General features: G+C 56.4%; 1 protein-coding gene across 4 annotated transcripts; it reads right to left on the bottom strand.

Annotated features, from left to right (window-relative positions):
- Positions 1-278: 278 nt before the first annotated feature.
- Positions 279-27347, bottom strand: TP73 (tumor protein p73). 4 transcript variants are annotated; one of them, XM_021534293.2, is made up of 14 exons: positions 27270-27347; positions 22933-23028; positions 22191-22314; positions 17341-17586; positions 6105-6291; positions 5870-5985; positions 5364-5473; positions 4917-5059; positions 4509-4597; positions 4071-4195; positions 3202-3356; positions 2964-3096; positions 2087-2180; positions 279-599 (listed from the first exon to the last, which is right to left on the bottom strand). In XM_021534293.2, exons 2-14 carry the CDS (start codon positions 22989-22991, stop codon positions 279-281), a joined length of 1902 nt encoding a protein of 633 aa, XP_021389968.2. In that variant the 5' UTR covers positions 22992-23028; positions 27270-27347. The 4 variants fall into 4 exon arrangements, with proteins under 4 accessions (XP_021389968.2, XP_021389969.2, XP_077644261.1 ...); XM_021534294.2 differs by lacking the exons at positions 22191-22314; positions 22933-23028; positions 27270-27347 and adding an exon at positions 20503-20555; XM_077788135.1 differs by lacking the exons at positions 2087-2180; positions 3202-3356; positions 22191-22314; positions 22933-23028; positions 27270-27347 and adding an exon at positions 20503-20555.

The following is a 27347-nucleotide window of genomic DNA, read 5'->3' as shown; positions in this document are numbered from 1 at the left end:
TGCTCCAGGAAAACACAAATCACACAGTGCCTCCTGTGCCACGGGCAGGCAGAAATCCTGCTCTGGCTGCTGAGCTGGCTCGGCTGCCCTCCTCCTTTCCTTCCTCCTCCTCCTCACTTCCAGTTTCCTCCCCAGGCAGGCACCTCCAGCCTGGCTCAGGGCCTGCAGTTCCCCTGGATAACAAAATTAAACCTCTCCAGGCGCCCAAGGCTGCAAATACATTTCGAGGGGGGGGGTTTGTCACCCCGCCGGTGTCTCGCTGCCGCCTCTGGAGCCCCTCAGTTGATCTCCCCCTCCGTGAACTCCTCCTTTATGGACTGTTTGCGGGATTTGCAGTCCGGGAGGTCGAAGCCGAAGTCGGCCCAGTCGTCGGCCGCGCCGCGGTTGGGGATGGTGATGGTGTGGCGCACGCGGAAGTGCACGGCCTCCATCACCCGCTGCCGCTGCAGCTCGCCCGAGCTGCCGATGGAGATGGTGGAGGCGTTGCTGCTGGAGCGGATCAGCTGCTGGGCCCCGTAGTCGTGGCTCTGCTTGAGCTCCTGCAGACCCCGCCAGATGAGCATCCGGTACTGCTCCGGGATCTTCAGTGCTGCGAGATCCTGCAAGGACAACACCGTTGAGGCACAGCTGGCAGGGATGGGACTCTACCAGCAGGACACAGCCCCAGGATATGCTTTTTGGGGGGACACGTGGGTGCAATGCCCAACAGAGCAGAGCTGGACCTCCCACCAAGGCCATGGGTGCATCATCCCCTGTGTTATTTCTTGTTCGCAACCCAGTTACTCAATCACAACTTTGCAGGTTGGAGACTTTTTGTTTTGGGAGGGGTTCACATCAAACTGATGTGGAAATGGGAGGGAAGGAAGGGATCATTCCCCTTGAGCACAGGTTGCAGAGCAGCTTGTGGAGCATCCTTGTGGCTGTGCACTTGGGATGGCCTCTGTTCTGGTCCTGGCCCAGGAGGCTGGAGCAGCACCAGCCTGGAGCGCTGAGGTGGGTGACACCAGGAGAGGTGGGTGACCTCAGACTGGGGATGTGTGCCAGGACACACACAGCACAGAGGGGAGCTGCCAGGGATCCGTGTTAATGCCAACACAGAGACTCACAGGAGCATTAACTGGAGCAGACAGCGAGTATGCAATTAGTAGCTACAAATGCCAACTCAGACACACAGCTCTGCCCTGACACAAGTTTTGGCCATTCCTAAATGCTCCTGTGGACAGCTGACAGGTGGTTATGGAGTTAGTTCAGCAAATGGTCCAAAACCAGGCTCAGGTTACACAACTGGCCCCAGCCACCAGTGACAAATCATCATCTCTCTGCGGGGTGTTGTAGCTGCCAGGTAGAGACACTGCTACACCTGCCTGGGGCAAAATGAGGTCAAAACAGGATCAGGCAGGAGCTCTGTCTCAGTCAAAACATCAACTCGGGGATTTACAGGGTTTTCCATGGCTTAAAGGACTCAGGATTGTTTTTTGGTTTTATTTTTCTTGTTCCTCTGATGGGCTGGGGAGCAGCTCGGGTGCCACCCCTGGTACCAGCACCAGAGTGTGGCAGCAGCAGAGGCTGATGCTCTGGGCACACACAGATATTTCCAGCATCCCTCCATGCTTTTTGTGACAGATTTTGCCTGACCTCAGCTATTTCATTTCAGACTTCAGCCTCTTTCATTCTAAACATTAGCAGGGAAAGAGGTGAGACAAGATTAAGCCTCCCTGAGCTATAGTGTGGTGTCCCTGCTGGCTCCCTGAGCACCTCAGCTGTGTTCTCTGTGCTAGGTGGAAAATTTCCCTGAGCTCTGGCCTGGGGATCTTTGATCTCTCTTGTTTCTGAGAGTCCAGAGGAAGCAGTCGAGACTGGTTGTGGGTTTTTGGTACTAGTTGTGATTTTTACCAAGGCCTGAGCAATAGCTACCTCCAAAGGACCATCAATGGGGCAGGAATGACAGATATCAATTCTGGGAACACATTCTGTGTGACGGGTTGGAGCACAGGTTTCCCTTCCTCCAAAACACTTTTGGTTTTGCTTTTCAGACCAACAGCTGTGGTAAACAAGTGGCAAGAACAGATGTCCCCAAAGCATTTACCTCTATGGATAGGTTCTGCAGGTGGTAAATATTCTGTAACCCTTGTGAGGTGAAATAGTCGATGCAGTTTGGACACCCCAATCCTGTTAAAAAACTGCAGAGAAAGTTTGGAAAATAAAGTGGCATTAAGTTCTCATGAACAAAAGCTGTGTCCCACTCAGTGGGACAGACCATGTCAGGTGGGGGATGTGGAGAGCTCCATGGGTGCCCCACTGGCACTAAGGTCAAAGCACAGTGTGGGGTTGTCTTCATTCCTAAAACTACAGATGCTTTTCTCCTGATTGTCTGAGATTCTGAGATCTCAAAATCCTGAGATTTTGGCTCAGGAACTTATATAATATGAGGGAGCTCAAGCTACTGGGGAAGGAGATCAGGGCATGCCCCGGGCCCTGCCCTGTGCGGATGCTGGCCCAAGGTCTGTCAAAACATTTGTGATCTTTTTAAAGGCCAAAACCTGCAGAGGTTTCAATTAAATTATTTAATTAAAAACTAATTAATTTAATTAGAAACCTGCAGAGCTGTTAATGCATTTCTGATTGAAATAAGCCACATGGACCCATTTCCAGGTGTTGCTGGAAGGGGAAGGGGGATGCTTATAAAGCTACATGCCATTGAACAGGTAGGACTAGACTCTCTTTAGGATGTACTTAATTTCTAATTGATCAGGGATGGATTTCCAGGGAGGTGTATGAGGGAAGTGGGGGTTTCTGACTGATTGGTAGCTGGGTTTTGGTTGCTGAGGTGAGAGGAACAGCAGTGATTTCTCACTTGGGGCCAGTGGCCAGTTGACCAGTTGCCAGACAGATGGGAAGGTTAGAGTGAGGGACACAGCAAGGAACAGAGGACAAGACAGGCAGGACACCAGGTGCCTTCCTACCTGACGAGGCTGGGGTCGGCGTTGTAGGGTGGCGGGGGGGTGCAGTGTGACCCGGACACCATGGACTGGGATGAGTGGCCCCCATTCATTTCTCCGTTGGTCTGCATGGGGTGACTGTTCAGCATTCCAGGTCCTGGGCAGTGGCAACAAATGCAGCCATTAGACACCACCCAGACCTGATAACCCACACTCCTGGGCAGGGAGAGCCCTGTGCTCGGCCTGCTGACAGAGGACGTACCCATGGGGCCCAGGCTGGGTGCAGAACTGGAGCCGTGTTGGGCAGGCTGCCCCACCAGCTGGTTCACAGAGGGCAGCTTGTTGAATCCTCCTCCATGGACTTTATTAATGGGGGAAAGGACAGGGCCGTAGGAGGAAGCTGTCTGCAGCTGGCTCCTGTGTGGGGAGGGAACACACTGGTCAGACGGGGTGAGTGGGACGGAGCTGCCCTGCTCTGGCCTGGAGCTCCCTCCCAGCCCATCCAGCCTCTCTAGCAAGGGTGCTCAGGGGCTGTAGGGCTCTTGAGGGGATGCAGGGGTCTGGGAGTCTGTAGGGGTATCAGGGATGTAGCGGCTGTAGGGCTCTTGGGGCTGTGGAAGTCTCAGGAACTGTGGGCGTGTCAGGAATTGTGGGGGGTCTCAGCTCTTCAGGGCTCTTGGGGGACTGTGGGGATCTTAGGGACCATGGAGGCCTCAGTGATGGTGGAGATCTCAGAACTGTGGGGGTCTCAGGAGGCTGCAGGGGCCTGGATGGTTGGAGGGTTCTCAGGGAGTGTGGAGGTCTCTGGGATTTGGGAGGGTCTTGGGCTGGGAGGGTGTCTGAGACTTTGGAGGTTTCATGTGCTCTGATGGTCTCAGAGGCTGTAAGGTTCTCGGGGCCTGTGGGGGTCTCAAGGGCTGTAAGGGTCTCCAGGGCTGTGAGGGTCTCAGGGCCTGTGGGGGTCTCCAGGGCTGTGAAGGTCTCAGGGACTGTGGGGGTCCCAAAGGCTGTGAGGATCTCAGGAGCTGTGGGGGTCTTAGGGCCTGTGGGGCTCTCAGGGGCTGTGGGGGTCTCCAGGGCTGTGGGGGTCTCAGAAGCTGTGGGGGTCTCAGGGTCTGGGGCAGGACTCACTGCCTCTGCAGGAGCTGCTGCTGCTGCTGCCGGTAGGAATCCACCAGCTGCTGCGGGACCAGCTCCACCAGCTCCAGGCTCTCCTTTATCTTCATCAGGATCTCAAAGTTCTCCCGGCCTTGCACCTGGAGGAGGGAACAAGACCAGGACTTTGCTTTATTCCTGTCTCACCTGGCCAATTCCAATTCCTCATGCTCCCTTTTTTCCACCCAGACCAACTGTCACTGTGGCCAGGGACTGTTTGGGATGCCGCAATCCCTTGGACATGTGTGTCCATGGATGCTTTTGCTCCTATTCCCAAAATCCCTGCTGTCCTACAGGAGCCTGTGCAGCTCCAACCTGCCTGACATTCCCTCCCCAAGGTGCTTCTGGCAGAGGGGACGATGCCGCTGCTGTCCCAAGCGGATTTCTGACCCCATTGAGCTCACCCACACTTACAGGCACGTAGTACATCTCCTCCTCCCCGTGCCTCCGTTTCTTAATGCCAGTGCCCAGTGCTGGGATGCCCTGTGGGCTCTGCTTGAAGGCTGGAGAGGAGAGGGGAAAAGAATTGGTAGAGTCATGGGAGACAGGGAGCAGCTCAAGCTGTGCAGGATACTAAAACCATTCCCCTGGGGCCTGGCATAGCAGTGTCCCTTTGTTATTGTCAATAATGAATAAATATATCTGGCCATGAGAGCCATGCACAGGCTCTCTGGGCTCTGTGAGGAGAAAGGCGGGGTCTGACTTATAAGATTTAGTGGAGAAAGGCCAAAGCATCATCCCTGAGTGTGGATTTGAGCCCAAACTTCTGGAGGGCAGGGATTTCGGGTGCCCTGAGCTCCCCAGCCCTGTCAGGGGACTCACTGCGCTTGTTGGCGTTGCCATTCTTGGCCGAGCTCTCGTTCAGGGCTTGCTGCTCTCGGAAATGATCCTCGTCGGCTTTGCGGTCCCTGCCGGGACAGGCACAGATCCGGCCCTCGAAGGATCTCCTGCCCAGGACCTGGCCACTGGGAGAACAGCACAATCAGTGGCCCTGCTTCCCTTGGGGAGGGCACTGGGACTTGGGCTGGGCAGAAACCAGATCAGCGACCCTCAGCGAGCACCAGAGGCACTCCTGGGGCAGGGGAAGGCTCCAGCTGCCGGGCTGGGTCCCCGGCCCCTCCGTGCCAGCTGGCACAGGGGAGCAATGCTGTGCAATGAGCTGGGGCTGCCCCGTCCCGTTCCCTGGGGATGCTCCCTGCAGGGGAGGGTTCCTTCCCGAGCCCTCCTGCAGCAGGAGGGATGCCCATCCCTGCTCCCACAGCCACTCACTCTCTCGTCTCCAGGGTGATGATGATGAGGATGGGCCTCCTGTTCATCCCTCCCACGCAGCTGCTGTTGCACATGAAGTTGTACAGGATGGTGGTGAACTCGGTCCCCACCTGCCCGGGAGGGGAGAGCAGGTGCTGAGTGGGGAGTGATGGGGGGAGGCAGGCTGGGATCCCCAGGGACTGAACACACAGGGCTGGACCCTCTGGCACAGGGCTGATGCTTTGGCAGGATGAGCAGAGGAACATTTGGGATAGTGTGGGGGTAGTCCCAACTGTAGAAGGACTGTGGAGCACCCAGGGAAGGAGTGGAGGGGGTACCCTGTTACACCCCATTCCCAAGACCAGGCTGCTCTGGGATGCTTCACAAGGCTGCAAGCTGCAGGTTCTGGAGTGTAGCTGCCACCAGTGCCAGGGATGAGCACAGAGTGGTCTTAGTGGCAGGGCAAGGGGGACATTGGGCCAAGCAGCCCAAAGCAGGGAGGCAGGGGCCAGTCCTTCTGCGGGTACCTGCGGAGGCTCGTAGGGCACCATCACGCTTTGCCGCCCCGTCACCGGGTCATCCACGTACTGGGACAGGTTGTTGCCTTCCACCCGGATGAGGTGGCTGGCAGGGGCTGACTGGCCTGCAAGGCAAACCTGCAGTTACAGCCACGGCTGCCCAGGGCACTCATCCTGTGCACACGAGGGGTGTGACACCAGGAACATGCGGCCCCCAGGCTGTGGGACAGCTCGGAGCCCTCACCGTCATTGAAGTCGCGGCCGAGCTCGTGGTTGGGGCAGCGTTTCACCACCTCGGTGACGTGCTCTGCCTTCTTGTAGACGGGCATGGCCCGGATGATGGTGCCCGGGGGCGGCGAGGTGGACACCTTGATCTGGATGGGGCATGTCTTGGCAATCTGACAGTAGAGCTTCTTCAGCAGCGGGGAGTACTGGAAAACAGGGGACATCCCTCAGGTGAGCATCTCTGGTGGGGTGGAGGGTGATCCCCCATCCAACCTCGGCTTCCTCTGCTGCTCTGGTGTAAAGGCAGGGCTTCTTTCTCTTCCCTTCCCCTGGAAATGTTGAAATCTGACAATTTCACCCTATGTGGTACCTGCTTTCCACGTAAAGCAGATACAGCCACCTCTTGGGGCAGGCAAGGGTTTCCCAGATGGGCAAAGGCTCTGGCAGAGCAGGGCACCGCTGCACTGAGACAGAGGGAATCTCACCGAAAATCAGCAAAACCCTCATTCGTGCATCACGTTTTGGAAACATTCCTGAGTCTGTTCTCACACACGGAGCACTGAGGGCACTGACACACCACAGCCTGAGGAAACCATGCTTGGTGCCATTAGCAGTGTCACAGCTTATTAGGCAGGACTGGGAGTTTAGTCCTGACACAGATGGGTTTGTCCTGATCCTGACTCAATCCTTTGCTGCAGCAGTGGTTCATGGAGGGGACGGGGCAGGGACACGATGGGGACCACTGCCCAGCTGGCTGTGGGTGGAGGATGCTCTGTGGCAGCTGGAGGCAGTGCCAGCAGTCACTCCTGAGTAGAAATGGTGTGTGGCCACCACATTGCTCCCTGTGAGGGCACAGTGAGTTTTGCTTGGTGGCAAACTTGTCTGACAAGGCCCTTGGATGGGAGAAGCTCCAGGGCCTGCAGCATGTGCCTGGCCAGAGCAGGGCTGGGGAAGGAGAGCCTGTCCTTCACCTTCCAGGAACTGCCCAGGTGTGAAGATGTGCAATTCCCTTCCACCTCAGCCATGCCATGCTGTTTTCCATCTCGCAAGGAATGTGTTTGCTATACTCCAGCCCACCCCTGTGCTCAGAGCAGCCCGTCCCTGCATGGCAGGGCATGTTCCTGCTCCAGGTATTTTATCTCATCCCCACAACACAGCGCCCAGTGCCAAAAAAATACCACCGTGCAGAGCATTTGTGGGGATGTTAAAGCTTGTCCTGAGCCATCCAAATACAGGTGTGCCAAGGGGAGGCTCTGCTCTCCCCACGTCGGGCAGTTCCTGAGCTGGGGCTGCCCAAAACAGGGGCTTGGCACAGGGCTGGAGGGTGTTCAGGGGCTGACAGTGATGGCTCAGTCCCCACTTTTCCTGACTAAGAGCATGTTCCAGTGCAGCTGTGATCAGGCAGGAAGGATTTGTGTCTCCCAGTCCCGCTGCCCTGGCTGCAGGATAGATCCACCCGTGGCTGAGCTCCCACCACCAGGACTGGGACAGGGCAAACAACAGAAGCCATTGCCAGGTGGTCTCTGTGGAAGTTCTGGGAAGACATAAAGGGCGGAGGATCCACCAAAGCAAACAGCAGCAGCTCCTGCAGCTCCTCCAGTACTGCACTGGTGGTGGCCAGCTGCAGGTACCAGTTCCTGGAGGCTTCATGAGGTGTCCTGGGTGTCCCAAGATCAGAACCTGCTCAGTGCTGGGGGGAGCAGGAAGATGCTGTGGTCACTGGAGGGTGGTGACTGAGAGGTGTAACATGCACTTGAACCCGACAACAAGAATTAATCCTTATTTTTGTAGGCACTTGGACTCTTCCCAACAAGAGAGGATGCTTGGAAACCCCTACTGCAATCCCAAATTTTGCACTCATACCGGATGATGCTGACTACACCTCGACTCCATGGCCAGGTTAGCTTCCAGGTGTGATCCTGCATCCCCAGCAGGGATTCTCAGGGATCAGGCCTGAGCTGGAAGCGTGGGCTCCATTCACAGTGTGGTGACTCTGCTCTGCCTGGCTGGAAACTCCCATGTGGCTACAGCCCACGGGACCCACTCACCCACCACGATGGGGTTTAACACCCTCGTTTAGAAGAGCCACCATGGCTAAACAAGGGTTATTTGGAGGGGGCTCTTCCTTGCCAGGTGTTAAAATACTGACAACTCCTGTCAAAGGATCTTTTCATGTAGACATTCCCGGGCAGCCCTCAACATGCCTGGGAACTGTAACTGCTCTGGAAGAGCAGAGGTGCATTATGGCAAGTTCTTTGGTAACAAATTCTCTCATTATACCATGTTATGACATGGATAAATCTCTGTTAAATAGCAGAGTGATGCCCTGCAGGGGGAAGGCAGCCGCTCCGTGCAGACTTGCCTCTGCTGATAACCTTATCGTGTCCCAACAGCTCTGGGATCGCCTTCAAAGGTCCCTCCACAATAACAAACTATTCTTTTAAGGAACTCCCTGCTGGTAATTCTGGGCAAGAAAAGTCCAGGCTGTGCCCAGGGCGGTCGTGCTCCTGATTGCTCTCCCTTGGAGCTGTCCTGTGCCACATCTCCAGTCACAGCCAGGGCTGAGAGGTCCCACAGACCCAGGCTGCTCATGGCCAACAGGACAACCAGCATTGTGGTTTGGGGATCCAGGAGGTTCTGCATCCCCAGCTTGGCCATGCACACTCTCTGTAGGGGACAGCAGAACCTGCACTGTGTAGAGTGTCCCTGGGCAGACACCTCTCTCCTCCATTATTTGTATTTGATAATTATCAGCCCCATGCACATCTCTGCTGGGCTGTGCTGCATCACCTGAGGCCCTGGTACCTCCCAGCACAGCCATACCCTGCCCAGCACCCTGCAAGGACCACAGGCACCGTGTGCTCCTCAAGTGTGACATGAGACAGCAGCAGAGCAGAACCCAGGTATCAAAATGCTGGGATTTAATCTCCAATGGGCACTGCTGTTCAGCTCTCTGTGTGCCATGGCTGTGTTTCTGCCACCTGCACGGGGGGAACCTCAGTCTGTTCACCCACATCCTCCCCTTTTTGCAGTGTTTAAACAAAGTGACCTCTCAGGACTGGCCACATGTGGCAGCTGGGTCACAGCCAAAGCTCAGGTCACTTGAGCTGTGGCCAGCTTGCTTCTAGGATTAGGAACAACATTTTGGGGCACCTGAACCCCTTCATGGCAGCTCCAGACCTCAGCTCCAGGATTTCTTTCCCACCTAGAAAGAAGCCAGGGTATGTTCTGCCCTGGGCATCTCCCGTGTGTGTCTCCACACTCTGCTGTACCTGGGGACCACTGGTGTCTGTCTCCACGGTTACATCAGGACTCAGGTCATCTGTCTGTTATTGAGTGTTACCAAGTGTTTGAGGAACACAAATGGTTTCTGTGGCTGGTAGATGCTGGGTTGCTTGAACCAGCACAGGGCAGCAACAACACTGACAGTCTTCCCTGGAGCCTAGGAAACACAGAACCTCTGTTCCTTTGGGATTTCCTGTGGCTTCCAGGGTTGCCCTCAACTTCTGGGCTGATACTGTGATGCCAGTTCTGTCTCTGTCCCTTCCCTGCTACTGCTGTCTGTCCAGAGTACAAGGAATAAGCCAAAAAAAAAAAAAAAAGGAAAAGCCAAATTATTTAACTCCTAGCAGGCTATCAGCTCTGGTTCCCCAAGAGCTTGGTACCACAAAAGGCCTTTAGATGTGTTTGAAATGCAGCTGCTCTTTGGGTGAGATGATGCATGCTGCACCACTGCCAGATGGAACAGGACATTAACCAGTCACCCCATGGTGCCACTGGCCACTATGAGGCTTTACCATGGTTATCCTGGTTATCCTGGTGCTGCTGCCCCAAGGAAATGCTCTGGACACCAGAAGATTCCACTGAGTGAATGCCTTCAATGGATCGTGGATGCAGGGTTGATGTGGAGCCTCAGCATTCATCACTGCCCACCCTGAGAGAGGACCAGGAGATGGCTCCAGAGGCCACCACCACTCAGCCCCAGGGCCAGTTCCCCACGCAGGAAATGAGCAGGGAGAGGTGGCTTTCCCCGTGGATGCTGACAGCCTCACACAAAAAAATAACCTGAATCCTCTGCTGGAAAGACTTCCTGGTGAAGTCCATCTCGCCCGGCCGTCCCTGGGCAGCAGAACCGCTAGGAGGATGTGTCCCAACAGATTTGGAGCTGATAAAATCTTATTTATCTTCAACTGTTGACACCTAAGCGTCTAGACTTGCCTGTTGGGGAAGGCGCAGCCAAGGCCTCCTTTCCCTCTAGAAGGAAATGATTTGCTCAACAATTGCTTTTTCCACAAATCCTCCCCACCCTCCTCCCTACCAGCCACCTCCTCCTCCTCCTCTTCTCCTACATTCCAGGCTTCTCATTAGCTTTAGCCAAGACGTGTCCAGGACTGCAGTCAATGGATCCCCAATAAAGCCACTGGCCTGGCAAGGGAGAGAGAAGAAAAGTGCTGCCTCCGGCTGCTAATTTCCTTGCACTCCCCGGCAAGCAGCTGCGGAGCTGCATCCTGGGACAGGTTGGGGCAGATCGCAGGCGAGAGGTGATAATAACGTGTCTGTCATCTTCCCCAGACATGTAGCATCTTGCAAACCGCAAATACCGTTAACCGCCTCGGACGAATCTGTTACGGCACATCCTGGAAGACGTGCCGGCGGCACAGCTAATTTTTTTTTTTTTCTCTCTGTCTAATTTTTTTTTAATAGCTATTTTTTAATCACCGGCCTGTAAACTCCTCACTGAGCTGGAAATTCCTCCCCAAGCTACTTTGTTGCTCATTTACTACGAGCCAGGTTGGAGTAGGACTGGTGGCTGAGAGGAGAGGGGAGTGTCCAGCACAGCCTGAGGTACATGTCCAGCACACAGGCGGGCTGGACAGGGGGGATGTTGCCCTGGGGGTGGCTGTAGGAGGTACCCTGGTACCCTGTGCCTCCAATCCCTGCATCACAGTGGCGATGGATTGGGGTGGTAGCCATAAGAGATGTCCCAAAACCCATCTCCCCACGTCTCCATTCCCTATGCCTCAATAATGATGGGTTGGGATGGTGGCCATAAGGGATCCCCAACACTCACCTCCCTGTGCCTCCAGTCCCTGCACCACAGCAGTGATGGGTTGGGGTGATGGCCAGAAGGGATGCCCTCTACCATGGCAGTAATGCCTTGGGGTGACACCAAGCCACCACCAGCTGTGCCCAGGACAGGGGGGCTCAGCAGAGCCCCCTGATCACCCCAGCCATCATCAGCTGCAGGGGACCTCTGTCCCCCACAGGTCCCCCAGCCCTACAGACCACTGAGGTCTCGGGGCCCTGCAGCAGAGCAGCACAAGGAGGCTCCCTGTGCTCCGGCCTGTGTTCTTCTACCTTAATTAGCATACCATTACTGCTAATTAAAATTCCTTGGTTCATCCCCAAAGGACTCCTTTCCCTGCCTTCCCCAGTGAGCACATCCTCAAAATAACTTCCAGCTGGGATCTCGCTCACTCACTGCTGATCCAACACTGGCACTCAGAGGGTTTAATCTCTTCTGGTAGGTCTGACTCCCTCCCTCTGTGTGGTGGATACTCAGATCCCCTGACCAAGCCAGCCCGGAGCTCCCTCCCACCCAAAAAAGGAAGCCACAAATCCAGCAAGGATGCAGGGAGCAGGCTGGGAGGAGAGGGAAGGGAAGAGGAGGCTGAGTTGGCTTTGGGAATTGCTGCTGGGATGGAAATATGAAAAGCAACACAGCAAGAGCAGCATTTAGGGGGAAACCACTGGCTCTGGAGCATCCCAGGAGGGCTGTGCCATGCAGGAGGGGCTGCTCCTCTGTTCTCTCTCAGCCACTGCCTGGAGTGGGCACGGGCAGCGCGTGGGTTTGCCAAGGGCACACCAGCATCCTTTCCCCTCCCATGCACCAGAGATCAGGGCTCCCAACGCTCTCCCACCTCTCCTGCTTGAGAGCTTTGCCTTCCCGATGGAGCAGCATTGCCAGGAAGCCATTCCCTTGACCTGTGCATACCAGACACGTTCAAGATAGTGGAACTGATAGCAGGATCGTGTTGGAACATCACACACCGAATTCCTTTGCCTTTTTTCTTAATTCCATTGTGTCTGGAGCTCCTGGAGCCTCATCCACACCCTGACAGAGCTTGGTGGAAAGCCTCCAGTGGTTGGCTTCGATGGGCTCTGGAGCAGGCTGGTGCTGAGGTTGCTTTGCTACTTCTAGCACACCAAAATATCCACACTCATCTGCACAGCTACTCAGGGTGTCCTCAGCTTCGGCCCAAATCATTTCCAGGCCATGGCTGTTGGACAGCAACCTCCCTGGCATATGGGAAGGTGCCAGAGAGAGTTTGCAGAGGGGGTTAGTGGTACAGAGATGTTCCTGAAGAATTTTCCCTCCTCTTCATATCTGCCTCTACCCTAAAAAGCCACAGACAGCGACCAGCAAGGGAGAACCTCCCTCCCAGCACACCAGTTACTCCCATCCTCCCCATTCAGTCAGGCCCAGAGAAAGCATTTCAGCTCCCCAGTGCTCATGCTCCAGCTGCAAGATCTATCAAGTGGAACCAGTCCCACGCTGCCATCTCCCACTGCCCGAGCACTGGGATGCAGACTGGTTTGCTGTGGGTGACTGCTGGGCAGCCACCCATGGCAGCGGGAGCAGCTCTCCCCCTGCCCAGCCTTTCCCTCGCAGGCTCTTTGCTCTCTGAAGCAGCAACAAGACCCTGGATGTGGTTCAGACCCTCCGAGCCTGTGTCAGAGCCCTGCCCGCCTGCTCGGGGCTTTGTCCATCTCCTCCCGGCTCCGGGGGCTCCGTGTGAGCCGGGGCAGCTGCCCCACCCCGTGGGCTGGAGCCCCCACGTCCCTTTGGCCGCAGGAGGCCAAAGACCCCATTAACACCTCCGCACCTCCGGCTCGTGTGACAGCGCCCGGCGCGGAGGGAGCCGCGCTCCGCCGCCAACCCGACTTGAGAAAAATCCTAATTATCCGCCAGTTACCAGCTGGCTGGCGTGGCGAGGGGCTGCGGCGAGAAATCCGCCGCGATGGGCTGCGGCTGCAGCGTGTCCGGGCAGCGCCGGGCAGCGGGGCCGCGCTGCCGCCGGGGCCGGGCAGGATGCCGGCGTGCCCCGTCTTGCCGCTCCGCAGCTCCCGGCGCTCAGCCTGCCAGAGGGGGGCTTCCACCCTTATTTTCGGCATCTGGCCGTTGCTTTCTGCGATAAGAAGGCCATTAAAAATGAAAAGGGAGGTGGCGGCGGCCCGGAGGGCTTCCCACAGCATGGGCTGGTGCGGCTGCTGCCGTGCAGAGCTGGTCAGAGCTCAGCCCGTGGGTCGGGACACCGCTGGCACCCGCTGCTGCCCAGAGTCCCTCTGCGAGGACAGAGATGGGTAATGTCAGTCCCAAGGCTTCACCCTTCTCCATTCACCTCTTTTCTAAAATCATAAAATTTGCATTTTGAAGCAAGAGAGACCAGCTGATGACGTTCTGGTCCCATTGCCCACACTGCTACCCTCAGACCCTTTCCTCCTCCTCCTGCATTGAGTCAAGGTTGTCTGTTAAAGCGTATCTTATCTCTGGAGAGATATGCAGACTCCTCATTTGAATCCTTCAGGAGTTGGGAGAATCCACCACATTCCTTGGTAAATTGTTCCTATGGTTAATTATCCTCACTGCTAAAAAAAAAAAAATATACCTCCTTGTTTCTAGTCTGAATTTGCCTGGCTTCAGCTTCCAAGTGCTGGATCTCATCATGTATTTTGCTATTAGATTAAAGAGCTGGCTGCTATCAGGAACCACCTCCTGGGCACACCACGACTGAGCCCCCTTGCTCCTCTTGGGGGGAACTTCCATGCAGAACGTTTCTGTGGTATTGCTCTACAAGGCATCCATTCCAAACTGTTCATTTTCTTCACATCTCCCTCCCAGGCCATGTCTGTTTTGTCAATAGAGGGTTTGAAGGGTGGGCAGGAGCACCATGTGCGGACAGGGCTTGGGGACACCCTTGCCCAGGTGACACTGATTTGCCCAGCCCTGCAGAGCAAGTGCTTGTCCAGCACTCTATCGGGGCCAGCTCACCTGGTCCTTAGGAGCCTCCTCTCCTCAGTGCGGGAGAATGGGTAATGCCACACCTCCCAGAGGGATTCAAGTCAAAACCCTTCAAAACCAGGAGGCCATTGGGCTACATGCTTCCATCAGCCAAAGCTCGTGACTATATCAAAAAATGATGCCAGATCTTTTGACAAGATGACTCACACCAACCATTTGTTTTGGCACTGCCTGCTCACCAGCTGTCCTTCCCTCGGTGGCCAGATCATCCATGATTCAACCCCAGATTGCAGGAGACCTTCAGCTGAGACTCCTTCCAGTGCAGCAGAACCCCTCACTGCTCCAAAATGCTGCCCAGCATGTTGGCTATGCTGAGCTTGGTGGCAAGTGACCGACCATCCTGGCAGGAATTATTGGGTGCAGCAAAGCTCAGCGTACCCCAAAGCCACGAGGCTTCCTCAGGAGGAACAGCCTGGGTTGGTTCTTCCCAAGTGCTGCCCCAAAGCACACGTGCCATGCAGAGCACCAGGATGGTTGGTGCTGCTGTGCTTGCTGTGGCCATCACTGCTCTGTCAGATGTCCCTTTCTGTCCCCAGCCCTACTGACCAGACATTTACCTCCCCTTCCCAAGTGCCTGCATCTCTCAATGGCTTTTCCTTACCTTAGGTATGTGTTCCCAACTCCTGTGGAGGCTCACACAGTTATTTGTGAGTTCACTGACAACACAGAACACATTTGTTTTGCTGAGCTCCTTTCCCCATTAAACCAGGGCGGACTCTCAGGTGTGGCAGTGGCACTGCAGAGCTCACGGCGAGTTGGAGGAAGGCAGCAGCCTCATCTTCCAGCACTGACCATGCCTGTGACAGCCCCAGGCAGGAGGACACCAGGAGGACAGGGAGTGACACCAGCTGTCACTGCAGCAGGACCATTCCTCATGTGGCACCTTGGCACCTGCCTTGGCAATCCTGAAGGAATCACTGCTTCAAATAAAACATCCCCTGTGCTCTCCAGGGTGCCAGGTGCTGCCAACCCACTGCTGCTCTCCACAGGGCTCAGCTCCAGTGCAGGAGGGCATTGGCCCTGCAGCCAGCCTGCTCTGGGGATGCAGCCACTGCAGCATTGTGCCTCAGAGGGCCACACACCTCTGACTGTCTTCCCAAGAGTTAAAGACACTTCAGGCATTCAAATCCTCACTCTGGACCCTTCCCAGGACCTCTCCTTGAAGCCGTGGCTGGTGGATGCATCCTCCACAGATGCTCCCAGCCACCCCTGGAATGAGCCTGTTCTCCAGGCAGGTCCCGGGTCCAGCTGCTCTCTCAAGGCTGGGAGGGCATCGTGTGGCACTGCCTGCCCTGAACTCCCACAAAGGCTTGGGGAAAACAGCCACATCCTGTCCATCCTGTCCATCCTGTCCTGGTGAGCCGAGCTCCCAGTGGAACACAGCTACAGTCAGCACAGGGTGATGTGAGACAGCCTGAGCTCCCTTTGGTTTGAACTCTGGAAGGATCCCGGGGAAGGGGATGGCTTCCAGGAGGGGAGCCCTGCTGCGCTGTGACTGCTCCACCCCAAAGCCATCTCACAGCACTCCCAGCTGGGGACAGTGGCAGCCGAGCATCGGACACGTTCTGGCCCCCACCCCTACGTGCCGGGACAAGACACGCTGCCTCGTTTCGCTTTCCATTCGGACGCTTTAGGGAATGCTCCGGTCCCTGGGCAGCTTTACCTGTGGCTGACAGGAGTTATCCCCCAGCAGGGAGGGACAGGAGTGGGCTGGAATCACATCCTGCCCAGGACCTCCAGTTCACTCACTTCCTAATGAAATGCCGCAAGGAAAGACAGTGGAAGGAGTGGAGCCTTAACCACGCCTGCGAGGGCAGGGCGCTTCACCCCGGTCCGTGTGAAGCAGCAGCCGCCGCCCGCGGGGAAGCCGCTGGACTGCACCAGCCGGGAATTCGGCTGCTTTCAAACGCCCGATCGCTGCCTGCAGACGGGAATTCGGCTGCTGCTTTCCCACTGCACGCACCCATTGGCTTCGGCAGGACACAGCCCCAGCGCTGCGGCCGCTGCCGGAGCCCGTCCGCTCCCGCATCCTCCCCAGGATAACCGGGAGCATCCCCTCGGCCGCTGCAGGGGTGTCCCTGCACGGCAGCATCCGAGGATGCTTTCTGTCTCCCGCAGGAGGGACTGTCTTGGCAATTAAACACGTCACCTTCCGCAAACAAAGGTCATTACCACACCCGGGGCTTAAATATCGCTGGGCTGCTCTGCCCGTTCCATGACAATGTCAAACCGCAGCCCCGGAGGAAACTCTGCTGCTCCTGCGGGGTGTCAGGCGTGACATCCCAACCTTCCTGCTCTGCCAGTGCTTCCCGGAGGAGAAAACCCGCCCGGCTCAAGCATGGAGAGCTGCCCTCCCGGCAGAGGTACCCGCTGCGGGATTGACACTCGTGCCACCGGCCACAAGTGCTGGTTCTCCTTAAAAACGCCGCGCTGAGCCAGCAGCCGGGCTGCCAATTCAGGACCTTTTGCCACAAAAAGCAGAGTACCTCCCGTGCGCTCTGCCCGGCCCCTGGGTCCCTGCTCGCAGAGCTCTCCCGTGCCGGGCAGCAGGAGGGCGGTCGGAGCAGCCGGGGACCAAAGCTGCATCCCGGCTCCCGAGCGGACAGCAGGGGCTGTGCAGCCATCCCTCTGGGCATCAAACCCTCCTGCGCTTAAAATCCCGCTCTGTTATTTGCTGTGACTTATAGGCACTAAGTTACCGCTGTATTACGGGAGGGAGACGGACTGTAAATGACATTTACAGCACAGCTGGGAACGGTGCCGGCAGACACCGGCAAAAGTCCCTCTCGCCCGCGGCCTCGCCTCTGACAGCGCCCGCTGGCAAATACGCCGGGAAGCACCGTGAGAACAAGGCAGGTACTTCCTCAGGACATTTCTTTTCAGAGGATATTTATCCACAATTTAGGGAATCGCCACGAGAGGAGTGACATCCCAGCCGCTGTGCTTCGCACCCCTTTGGGAGAAACCCCCTGGAAAGCCAGCACGGATGTTTCCAGCACGCTTTCCTTCCCAGGGCCACCACCTGTGCCAGTGAAGTCGCCCTCGGTGGCGGCTGCATCCCGCAGCTGCCCCGTGCCAGCCTCCCTAGCCTCCCCACCTCGGGTGTTGGCGGTGAGGACGCGCTGGGCCGTGCCGAGCATCTCCCCAGCCAAGGTAGAAGAACTCAACTTACTGTCCAGGTGGCTGACTTGGCGGTGCTGGACTGCTGGAAGGTCACCTCGAAGTGGTGGGGACCAGGGTAGTCGGTGTTGGAGGGGATGACGGGGGCCGGGGACATGGCGTCGAAGGTAGAGCTGGGCTGCGAGTAGGGCGAGTGCGTTGGGACATTGGAGGTGTGCTCGGAGCTGTAGGGGCTGGTGGAGGCTGCTCTGCTGCCGATGCTCTGATCCATGCTGTTGTTCAGCAAATTGAACTGGGACTGGAGGAAGGGAAAAGGGGAGGAGGGAAAAAAGAAAACACCAGCCAGTTTAGAGACAGGGAAACCTCAGCCACCTTTCTCCAGGGCTGGGGTGTCCTGTTACAGCCTCCTTAAAGGGCCAGCGTGCAGGAGGGGAGTCAAAAGAGCTGGTCTGGGTGGCTCGGGTTTTCTGACAGGTCACCACTTGCGGGAGGGTTGAAATCCTTGTGCTTAAATCACCCCCCTCGAACTGCTCCATCCTCGCTGGAGGCAGCGAGGTGCCACAGTCCCGGGTTTCTAGAGCACCTGCCTCGGGAAAGCCACGCTTCTGACAGCGGGGAGAGGGCAGGGATGTCGCGGGGTTTGCTCAGGTGTGGGAAATGCTCCGCTGTAGGTGGGCAGTGACAGCTCTGTCCTGCACGCAGGGCTCTGCTCCCCGCTGTCCCTTCCAGCAGCCAGAGTGTGACAGCTCGGGGAAGCCACCCTGCCAAGGTGAGCAGCAGTCCCGACATCGCTCCATCGCTCCATCGCGACATCGCTCCATCGCTCCATCGCTCCATCGCTCCATCGCGACCGAGCGGCTGTCCCGTTTTCCAGCCTCTTTGCCAGGCTGTCCCTCCTGTGTTCACTGCTCACGGACACACACCCCACACCACTCGCGGGCTTCCCTGCTCCAGCCAGCCCCGAGCAGTGGTTTGTAGCTGGTTTCCCAGTGGGATATCTGCTCCCAGTGCCTGCTGCAGCTCTAATTTGGGGGAAACCTCAAACCTACAAAGCACACGGCTGCGATGCAGAGTGCTGCAGCAAAGTCACAGGGCAAATGGATCCGCTTAGGGAGGTCCTGGCTCTTATTCCAGACCCGTTTGACCAAAGCATGACTTTTTACAATTTTTTCCTTATTCCTTCTCTGACCAATTACTGTCAGATTATTCCAATAAGAGCTGGTAGCTCCTTTGCTCACAGGCACAGCCCAAGCACAGCGACATTCCCAAGAGCCGTGTGGCTAAAACCATCTTAGTATTTCATTAGAAAATCAGATTCAAATACAGCTGTTTCTCAGAGCAAGTGGGATGGGGTTTTCCCCCAGAAATATGCAATTCCTGAATTGCTCAGGGGTTGCTCTCACCCTGCAGCCCCAGAGGCAGTGGCAGTGCTGGTGACCATGCTCAGTGCTGGGTGCACTGCCGTGTGTCATTGCTCCCAGCATTGGGACTTCCCTCATGCCTGGCAGGGACTGTCCCTGTCCCCAGCACCCACTGGGGCAGCTCTGGGAAGACAAGAGCTGTGGAGGCAGCCATGGGCACAGCCAGCAGGCTCAGCCTTCTCCAAAGGGCTGCAAGGCTCACGGCTCAGGAATCAGGAAACGTGTTTTAACTTGGGATCCCAACCTCACCCAACCCTCTTCCATGTGGAATGGTTTAAAGGCAATCATCCTTCTCCAGGGAAGTTCTCCTGTTGCCTGCATCTCTCACAAGGTCGTTGGAGCCTGTGACTAAGTAGAGGAATGCTGAACAAGATCTGGCTTGCTTTCACGCATCCAGCTATTTTCTCCCCTAAAATATGTGCCCAAATCCCTCTATTCCTCCTCACCACTCTATAAATAGCCCAGCCAAAGACAAGCCAAGCTTTCCTTAATCCAGGCTTTACCTGGAGAAAAACTTATGAGAAACCCTGGCAAAACAGGCACATTAGGAAAGCTCTTGCCATCCAACTGGGAAATGCAGCTGCGGCAGGGACTGCGGGCAGGGCAGGGCCAGGGATGTGGCACAGGCAAAGCTGAGGGATCAACCAGGAGAACAGCAGCAAGGGAAAAGGGATTGCTGCTGGATGGGGCTGCTCACAGCCCAGCTGATCCAGGAGTATCAGGGCTGAGCTGTTTTGCTCCCATGCTGAGATAGGACCGTTCACAGCTGAAGCCTGCGGCTGTGAATAGGGAATGGGGACCCACCACAGAATGGAGCATCCTGAGCTCCATGTGGGAGAAAACCTTCCCTCAGGAAGGATGGTGAGCTATGAGACCCAGGGTATCACCTCTGCCAGCCAGGCTGGCTGCTCCAAGCACAAAGCAAGAGGCAGCACCCTGAGTGCCCAGACTTTGGGAATCTGCTGGCAGGCAGACCCAGAGTCAGGTGTGTGGGCAAAACCACAGACTTGCTGTTCAAAATTGATGAAATTGTGGAAACATTCCCCTAAAAGACGAATCGAAGGCAGGAGTGTTTGTGTGTATGTGTAAATATGTACATACACACACAGGGATAATTATTCACACAACTGCAGCAACGACCTCCCACGGAACAGCCCCAACAATGGGATACACGGGCTTGGTACCAACACACTTAAGGTAAAACCAGGAATGAAGGGATTTCCTTCAATCTCCAGCTCCCTCTGTGCTTGTGCTGGATGGTTCCGAATGCCGGGGACAGACACAAACCCCTTTTCCCTAAAGAAACAACCTCAGCGCTTGAGGACAGGGCTGGAAATGAATTACCTGCAGCACAGGTGTAGCTTCACCTTCCCTGCCCTCCCAGGGATTCCCACCAGGGAGAAGTCTGCCTGGGGAGGCAGGTGTGTGGTGTGGGATGACAAAGTGGTGCTGGTGGTGTCCAGCACCTCCAGGTATTCCTTGGATGGATGCTCTGGCTGACACCCATCCCCCCTGCGCACACACAGCTAAGGGACCCTGCACTCCCGACTTCTGAGCTTTAAATCACACCTGGGGCTCTGCAAGCAGCAGATGGGGCAAAGCAAGAGGAGCAGTGACTGCCGAGGCTGCAGCACCCTGCACCAATATGAGCAGGGCTGCACCAGCTCCAGGTCAGGGACAGACATGCACTGGGACAGCCCCCAGAGCATCCTGGGCAGCAGCACCAGGCTGGGCAGGCAGAGCCCCAGCAGTGGAGGATAATTCTAAGAGCATCAAAGCAAAGCAGCACCTACCGTGGTGTAATGCTGCATCGGGTCGCTGATGTAGAGCATTTTAGTTGTCTCGGGGTTCACGGAGCCTGGGGAAGCCTCCTGCCCCGGGAGTCATGGGGTCGGGGCGGCGGCCGGGGTGGGAGGAAGGAGCGCGGAGCGGGGCCGGGCGGGCAGCGCCAGGGATGCCGCGCTGGCCACCCGTGTGCCGCCGTCTGTTGGCTTCCCTGCTTTTTTCATCTCCCTTAGTTCTGTCAACTCGCTGCATCCAACAACAAAACGGGGCCCACCCCTTCTGTCCCTCATGACTATTCATTAAAGCACAGGGCAGGCCCCAGCTTGCCCAGTGATGGACTGGGCCATACCAACCATTCCCACTGCAGGGAGAGCAGGGGTCCAGCTCCACCACCAAACCTGCCCGGATCCCGCTCCCAAAAGCTTCTTCCAGCCACACGGGGCTGGAGATCTGCTGGGCTGGCACCTGTCACCAGCACACTGAGGTACCTAGCCTTGCTCTGAGCAGGCAGGGCAGTGACTCTGCAAGAGCTTCGTGTCTGGGAGATCTGGAGTTGTCTTTATCTGGATGGATGGATGGATGGATGGATGGATGGATGGATGGATGGATGGATGATGGGTGGGTGGATAGATGGATGATGGATGGATGATGGATGATGGATGGATGGATGGATGGATGGATGGATGATGGATGGATGGGTATCTAGAGGGATAGACAGGAATAGTCAGGGATAGATGCCTGACAGAGCATTGGGGTGACCCGCTCCGTGCCACCGAGCATCAGCACCACTCTGGCACCAACGTGTGCCAAGAACAGGGGGAATCAGCACAGACTGAATGGTTCCTCCACAGCCTCTCCCCTCTCTTGCCTTCCCCTCAGGCCGCTGGCATCCCCTTAGCAGAGCACTTCTTGTCCTGCACCCCAGGCTGCTCCAGCCCTGCGGGCTCAGCTTTGGCTACAGCGGGAGCAAGGGGAAGGCGAGGCTCGCCCAGCGAGGGGCACAGCCACAATTAGCAGCGCTCTGCCCGGCTCCTGCCCGCTGTGAAAGGCCAGCGAAAGGAGGGAAAGCGAGCGGAAAGCGAGGGAAAAGGGGCTGGGGGAGGGGAAGCAAGCTGTCAGCGAGGGAAACAGCGACTTTCTGGAGGGAAACAGCGATTTTCCAGAGGGAAACAGCGTCTCCTCGCAGGGAGATGCAGCCAACAGCCAGGGAGCCTCAGGGATGCTCCCGGGCACCACGGAACACACACAAGCAGAGCAGCCGGGATGCTTTTCCAAGACTTTGTCTCAGAGAGGAGCAAAGGTGTGTGGCAGGGAGGGCAGCGGCATGGACCTGGGGCTGTGGTGGGAGCAGAGCTGCGAGCACAGCGTGCTCCTCCAGCAGCTCTGCCTCCGCAGCAGCTCACAAATGGCTTTTACTCCACAGGGTTTGTCCCGGAGTGAGTGACACTGTGCTGCTGTCCTGTGCTCCCGAGAGCCCCAGGGCCCTGCTGCTGCCTGCACTGATGCTACCTAACAAGAAATAGCCAGGTTCACTGACCCTTGCGCCATTGATTAACCCTGCACCAGTGCCAGCAAGGTTGGTTTATGAACCAGCAAACACCTCAGTGCCTCCCCCAGAGCCCCCAGCCCACCCCTGCAGGGAAATCAGATGTGTGCCTGGTTCAGATCCCCATCCCTGCTGCCTGAGCACACTCACCATCACCGAGTCAGTCATGCCTCTCATCTGGAACACGTCCATCGTGACCTCGGGGCGGTCGGAGACCTCACTGCTGCCGCTGGGGTTGGCTGGAGGGAGGTCGAAGTAGGTGCTGTCTGGTTCCCTGAGCAGAGGGTGAGGGCACAGTCATCTCCCAGCTCTCCAACTCAGCCTCTGCCACCACCACCACCCACTAGCAACTCGAAGTCCCCTCAAACCTTGTCCCTTTCCCAACTCTTTCCCCCATCCTCTGCTTTTATTTCCACCGGGCAGAGCAGTAGATGTAGGAAATGCTGCATCCACCCAGCTACCCCAGCATGTCTGTCACCTTGGGATGTCTTTACGTGAGAGGACCAAGGGAGGAAGAAGATTAAATGAAGCACAATCCTTCTCCCTTGCTGGATTAGAGCATGAGGCTCTAAGGCCAGAAGACTTGCAAACATCTTGGTGGGGCTGGAAGATATTTAATTTTGGATTTAAGGGTCCCAGCTTGAGGGGAGCTCTGCTCTGGCCCTGACACTGTCTTCATGCTGCCCTGGAGCATTGCAGCCAGGAAGGAGCTACCCATGAGACAGACATGACAAACAGAATGTCCTGAGCAGAGTCTGAAACCAGGGAGCAAAATCTGCCAGGTGGCAAAGGTGTCTGTGGAAAGCAGAGGATGCAAAGGGAAATTTGTCTCTGTCAAAGAGCCACTGCTGCCTGCAAACACCCCAATGGGGAATGATCACACCCCACTTACAGCGTGCTCCAGAGGTGCTCGAACGTGGGGCCTTCATCAGCTGGGGATGACTGGGACATCTTCACAGTGGGGGAGTCCGACAGAGGATAAATCACTCTGGGGGCAAAGGGAAACAGCAGGGTTAGCACTGCCAGTGTGCCGTGCCATGCTGTGCTGTGCCATGCTGTGCTGTGCTGTGCCGTGCCATGCCATGCTGTGCCATGCTGTGCTGCGTCATGCCATGCCATGCCATGCTGTGCCATGCTGTGCCATCTCACTCCAGCAAAGCAGCTGTCCAAGGAATCCCTCAATCCCAGCTCCCTTCCAGCAGCACAGCAGGGACCAGAGAGCCCCAGAGCCCACAGCAGGGGACACACAGGTCAGGGACTCCAGGGTCTCTTATGGGGGACACACAAGACCAGAGCCCCCCTGTAGTATCATGGGGACACTGAGGACCAGAGACCCTCAGAGCCATCATGGGGACACACAGGACCAAAATCCCCCAGAACCATTGTGGGGGACACAGGAGCAGAGCCCATCATGAGGAACACTGAGGACCAGAGACCCCCAGAAACATCATGGGGACACTGAGGACCAAAGACCACCAGAACCATCAGGAGAGGGACACTGAGGACCAGAGCCCTCCAGAACCATCATGCTGGGGACACTGAGGACCAGAGAACCCCAGAACCATCATGAGAGGGACACTGAGGACCAGAGACCCCCAGAACCATCATGGTGGGGATACTGAGGACCAGAGACCCTCAGAACCATCAGGAGGAACCACAGCCCTGGACAGCCCCGTGGCCCATGGTGGGGCAGTGCCCAGAGCCCCAGCAGCACAGGCCAGGGCAGCGGGCAGGGGTGAACCTGATTTTCAGCCAAAGCCTCCTGGATGCTGCTGCACTGTCGCAACCAGAGCCACGCTCAGTCCTGCCCGTTCCCCTTGTCCCTGCAGGAGGATTCCTGGAGGAAAGCAGCCCGGCCCAGCTCTCCCTGTGTGCCCAGAGCCTCTCAGACCCAGCAGCGGGAGCCGGAAGCTTCACGGAGCCATCTTGAGCCTCGTGCTGCCTTCCCCTGTGGGCAACCATCATCCTCCTCCCTCACCCCCTCCCTGCAAGCAGCAGGACATCCTCCCTGCCCTGCCTGGCACCCCCAGGCACATCTGGCTGTCCTTTTTACCCACTGCTGGTTGAGCATCCCATCTCAGCTGGGACATGTCATAGTGAGAGCGCGACATTTCCTGCCTTTTGGGCGGCAGGGAGGGAGGGAGGGCAGCTGCTTTCGGATCAGGGATGCTCGGGTGGCCCTTCTGACTCAGCTGGGCACCGGCTGGCTGCAGGGAGGAGTTAAAATGAAAGCAGGGAACTTTCCCTGTCGGTAGATCCTGTGAGCTGCTTTCCACAAAACACAGCATCAGCAGCCACCCTGTCTGCAGGAATCCCCATGGCACAGGAGGGCACAGGAGGGTACAAGTGGGTACAGGTGGGCACAGGAGGGCACAGGAGGGCACAAGTGGGTACAGGTGGGCACAGGAGGGTACAGGAGGGCTCGTTCCATGTCAGGGAACATGTCAGGGACAGCTAACAGCAGAGTCTGGTGTCCTCCCATCCCTCCTCATCCCACGTGTGACACAGAGAGAAACAAAAGGACCCACGAAAGGGCAGCTCTGGGAGGAAGAAAAGCCTAGAAGAGATGCAGGTGACAGAAGAGGACTGCTGGCGCCCTTACCCTTCTTCCATGCTGCTTTCCCTGGCCCAGAGCAGCTAAAGGAAGTAGCCAGGCCTTTTCCTCCCGAGGAGAAAGCACCTCTGCACCGCCCCGGCTGTGCGGTCATCACGGGTGACACCAGCTCTAACCACGTGGCTGCTCTCGTTTTCAAAAGCAAAGAAATCTGACTATTTTAAGGGCGTTTTGGAAGTTCCCTTTCACTCTTTCAAAGCACAGCGTGGGTGTGCAAAGCCAGGCCAGCGTCTTCTCGTGTTTGGGCTCTGAGCTGAGGGGTACCAGGGGAAGCTGGGGGATGCTGTGACAGCACATCCCTGCTGCTCTGCTCCCTGCTCCTCCTGGGCAAGCACCTCTGCAGCAACAGTGACAGCCCAGCACTAGGCACCTGCCTTGGCAAAGAATTTACCGACCAATTTACCTACAAAAAGGGTTCCCCAGAATCAGTCTGGTGCTGATCTAATTCCCTCTGAAAGGAGGTGCCATGTGGAGCCCTGTTTCAGGGAATGCTGGAGGAGTCCACATTTGGGAATCTGGAAAAGCACCGTGATGGTGAAGTTCTGCAGAAGGAAAAGTCACCCTGTGGGAAGCAGTGGGAGCTTTGTGCAACATCAAAATCAGAGGTAAATTGGGAAGAGCCTTAGAGCCTAATTCTGTATTTCTCTGGAAGTGCTCCTGGTGGCTTGGATACAATCCCTGTGCCCAAGGCTGAGCAAATGGCACCTGGAGCTGGGTTCAGGAGCAGCCACAGCCCAGCTCAGCTCCCTGCTATCACTCCCCACTCCAGAGGAAGACCTGGGGGTTTCATCCTGACTTCCTCCAGCAAGAGTTCTCCAGCCAGACTCCCCCAGGAGGATTATTACTGTTATAAACTTATTATAAACTTCTTATTAAAGTGGGGATCTCCTCTCCCAGGGAAAGGGTTCAGCAAGGAATCCTCCATCCCTTTCGCCTCAATGGAGCAGAGAGGCAAGTGGGGGATGCTTGGCACGGCTGGCACGGCTCAGAGGGGACCTGCACTGGATTTCTTGCAGCTTTCTAAGGGAAAAAAAAACCCAAAACGTGCAAACCAGGGGGTCGGTGCTGGGATCCAGGGCTGCCGGTGGGATTTGCTGGCGTTCACTGGGAGAGCTGCGCTCCGGCGTTCCCTGGATTGCTGCTTCCCTCTGTTGCTAGTCAGGGCATTGCAGGGAGGCTGCAGACGGGAAAAGAGCCCGGCAGCGGGGCAAAAACCTGCCAAGAGAGGATCCCCCCATCTCTGCTCCCCGCGGGACCCGGCTCAGCCCGCGGCGGGGCTGCCACCCCCGGGCACGGCACCGGCTCCGGTCCCCGCTGCCCCGGGAAGCTTCCCTGGGAACGGCCGCCGGAATCCTCCCCAAAGATTAGTATGGAAAAGCTCCACGTACTCAGTTTTCCGCGGTGCTGCGGAAATCCCAGCCCCAAAGACAGAGGGAGAAGGAAAAGCACGGACCGAGGTCCCTACAGCCAGCCCAAAAAGGGAGAACAGCTCCTGGAGAAGCAGAGCAGAGGAACCTCAGTCTATCCAACCGTGCCAATACTCACGTGTTGTGACCACAGAGGTCACACCATAAATAAAATATAAATTCGAATCAATATTAGGATGATTAATAAGGTCTAATAAATTATTAGAATGATTATAAACTCAACATTTTTTATCACAGTGAAGGGCACCATGGGCTTTCAGCCTTGCTGGGAACTGGCTGAGTTTGCCCACTGAGTTTCTGCACTCTCTGGAAGGAGCAACTTTGAGTTCATGATCAACTTTAGGGCTCGAGTTTAGCACCAGAAACGCTCAGTATTTGTTATCAATTGGTAATTCACTGCTGTTCCACCACCCCAACAGCCCAGAAGGAAACATGACAGTGTTTTGCAGCCACCTGAATGGGAGATAAATGCAGAAACTTGATGTAACAGGGCTATGACTAATTCCTAAGGACTCTCTGGCAGAGCAGGACTTCTGAGAGCCATTCCACCTCTCACATGGAGCTGCTCCATGACTTGGGAACTGGCCCTGGACTTTCTCTCCTCCTCACAACAAGACCCATCAGGCTCATCCAGACTACAGCAAACAGCTTGAAAAGAATGCTGCCAGCCCAATGCTGCCCTGTGCTATCACTCATTTGTCCCGGACTGTTAAATTCACACCTGCAAAATGAGGTTTGTAAAAGCAATGGAGGGAGAGAGAGAGAGCTTTCCTGCAGCACGCTTCGAATCTCAGGACCCCTCTGTGAGGTCCAGAAGCTTATCAATAATTTTTTTCTGAAGGGGAGGCAGGTTGGAGAGAAATCCTCTCTGACAGCAGCTCGTGATAGGGCAGGAGGCTGAGGCCGCTGCTCCCCTCCCTGCCCGCACAGGGACCTGGAGCACCCAGCCAGCCCCTGCATCTCACCAGCATCCATCTCCTGCTGCTTCTGCCATCCCTGGCTCCTCCAAAAGCGCTCTCACTCCAGAGTTAAGCCACTTGGGAGCAAACTTTCCAAGGCACTTCAATATTGTGTCACAAGCCCACGAAGGGAAGCGGCCACAAATCATCCTCCAGCCGCATTATGGAGAAACTCACCCGCACCCAGAGCAAAGGCTTTCCTCTTGGAGGTTTTTTTCCCCTCTCCTACCTGAGTTTTGAGTTCCCCCGGAGGTTTCCAGCGGGCAGGAGTGGCCTGGGATTGAGGATCTACGTTATTTACTGCTCT

Source organism: Lonchura striata, chromosome 24, assembly GCF_046129695.1.
Source record: "Lonchura striata isolate bLonStr1 chromosome 24, bLonStr1.mat, whole genome shotgun sequence".
In the NCBI taxonomy this organism is placed as follows: Eukaryota; Metazoa; Chordata; class Aves; order Passeriformes; family Estrildidae; genus Lonchura; species Lonchura striata.
This window is presented reverse-complemented; position numbering and strand designations above follow the sequence as displayed.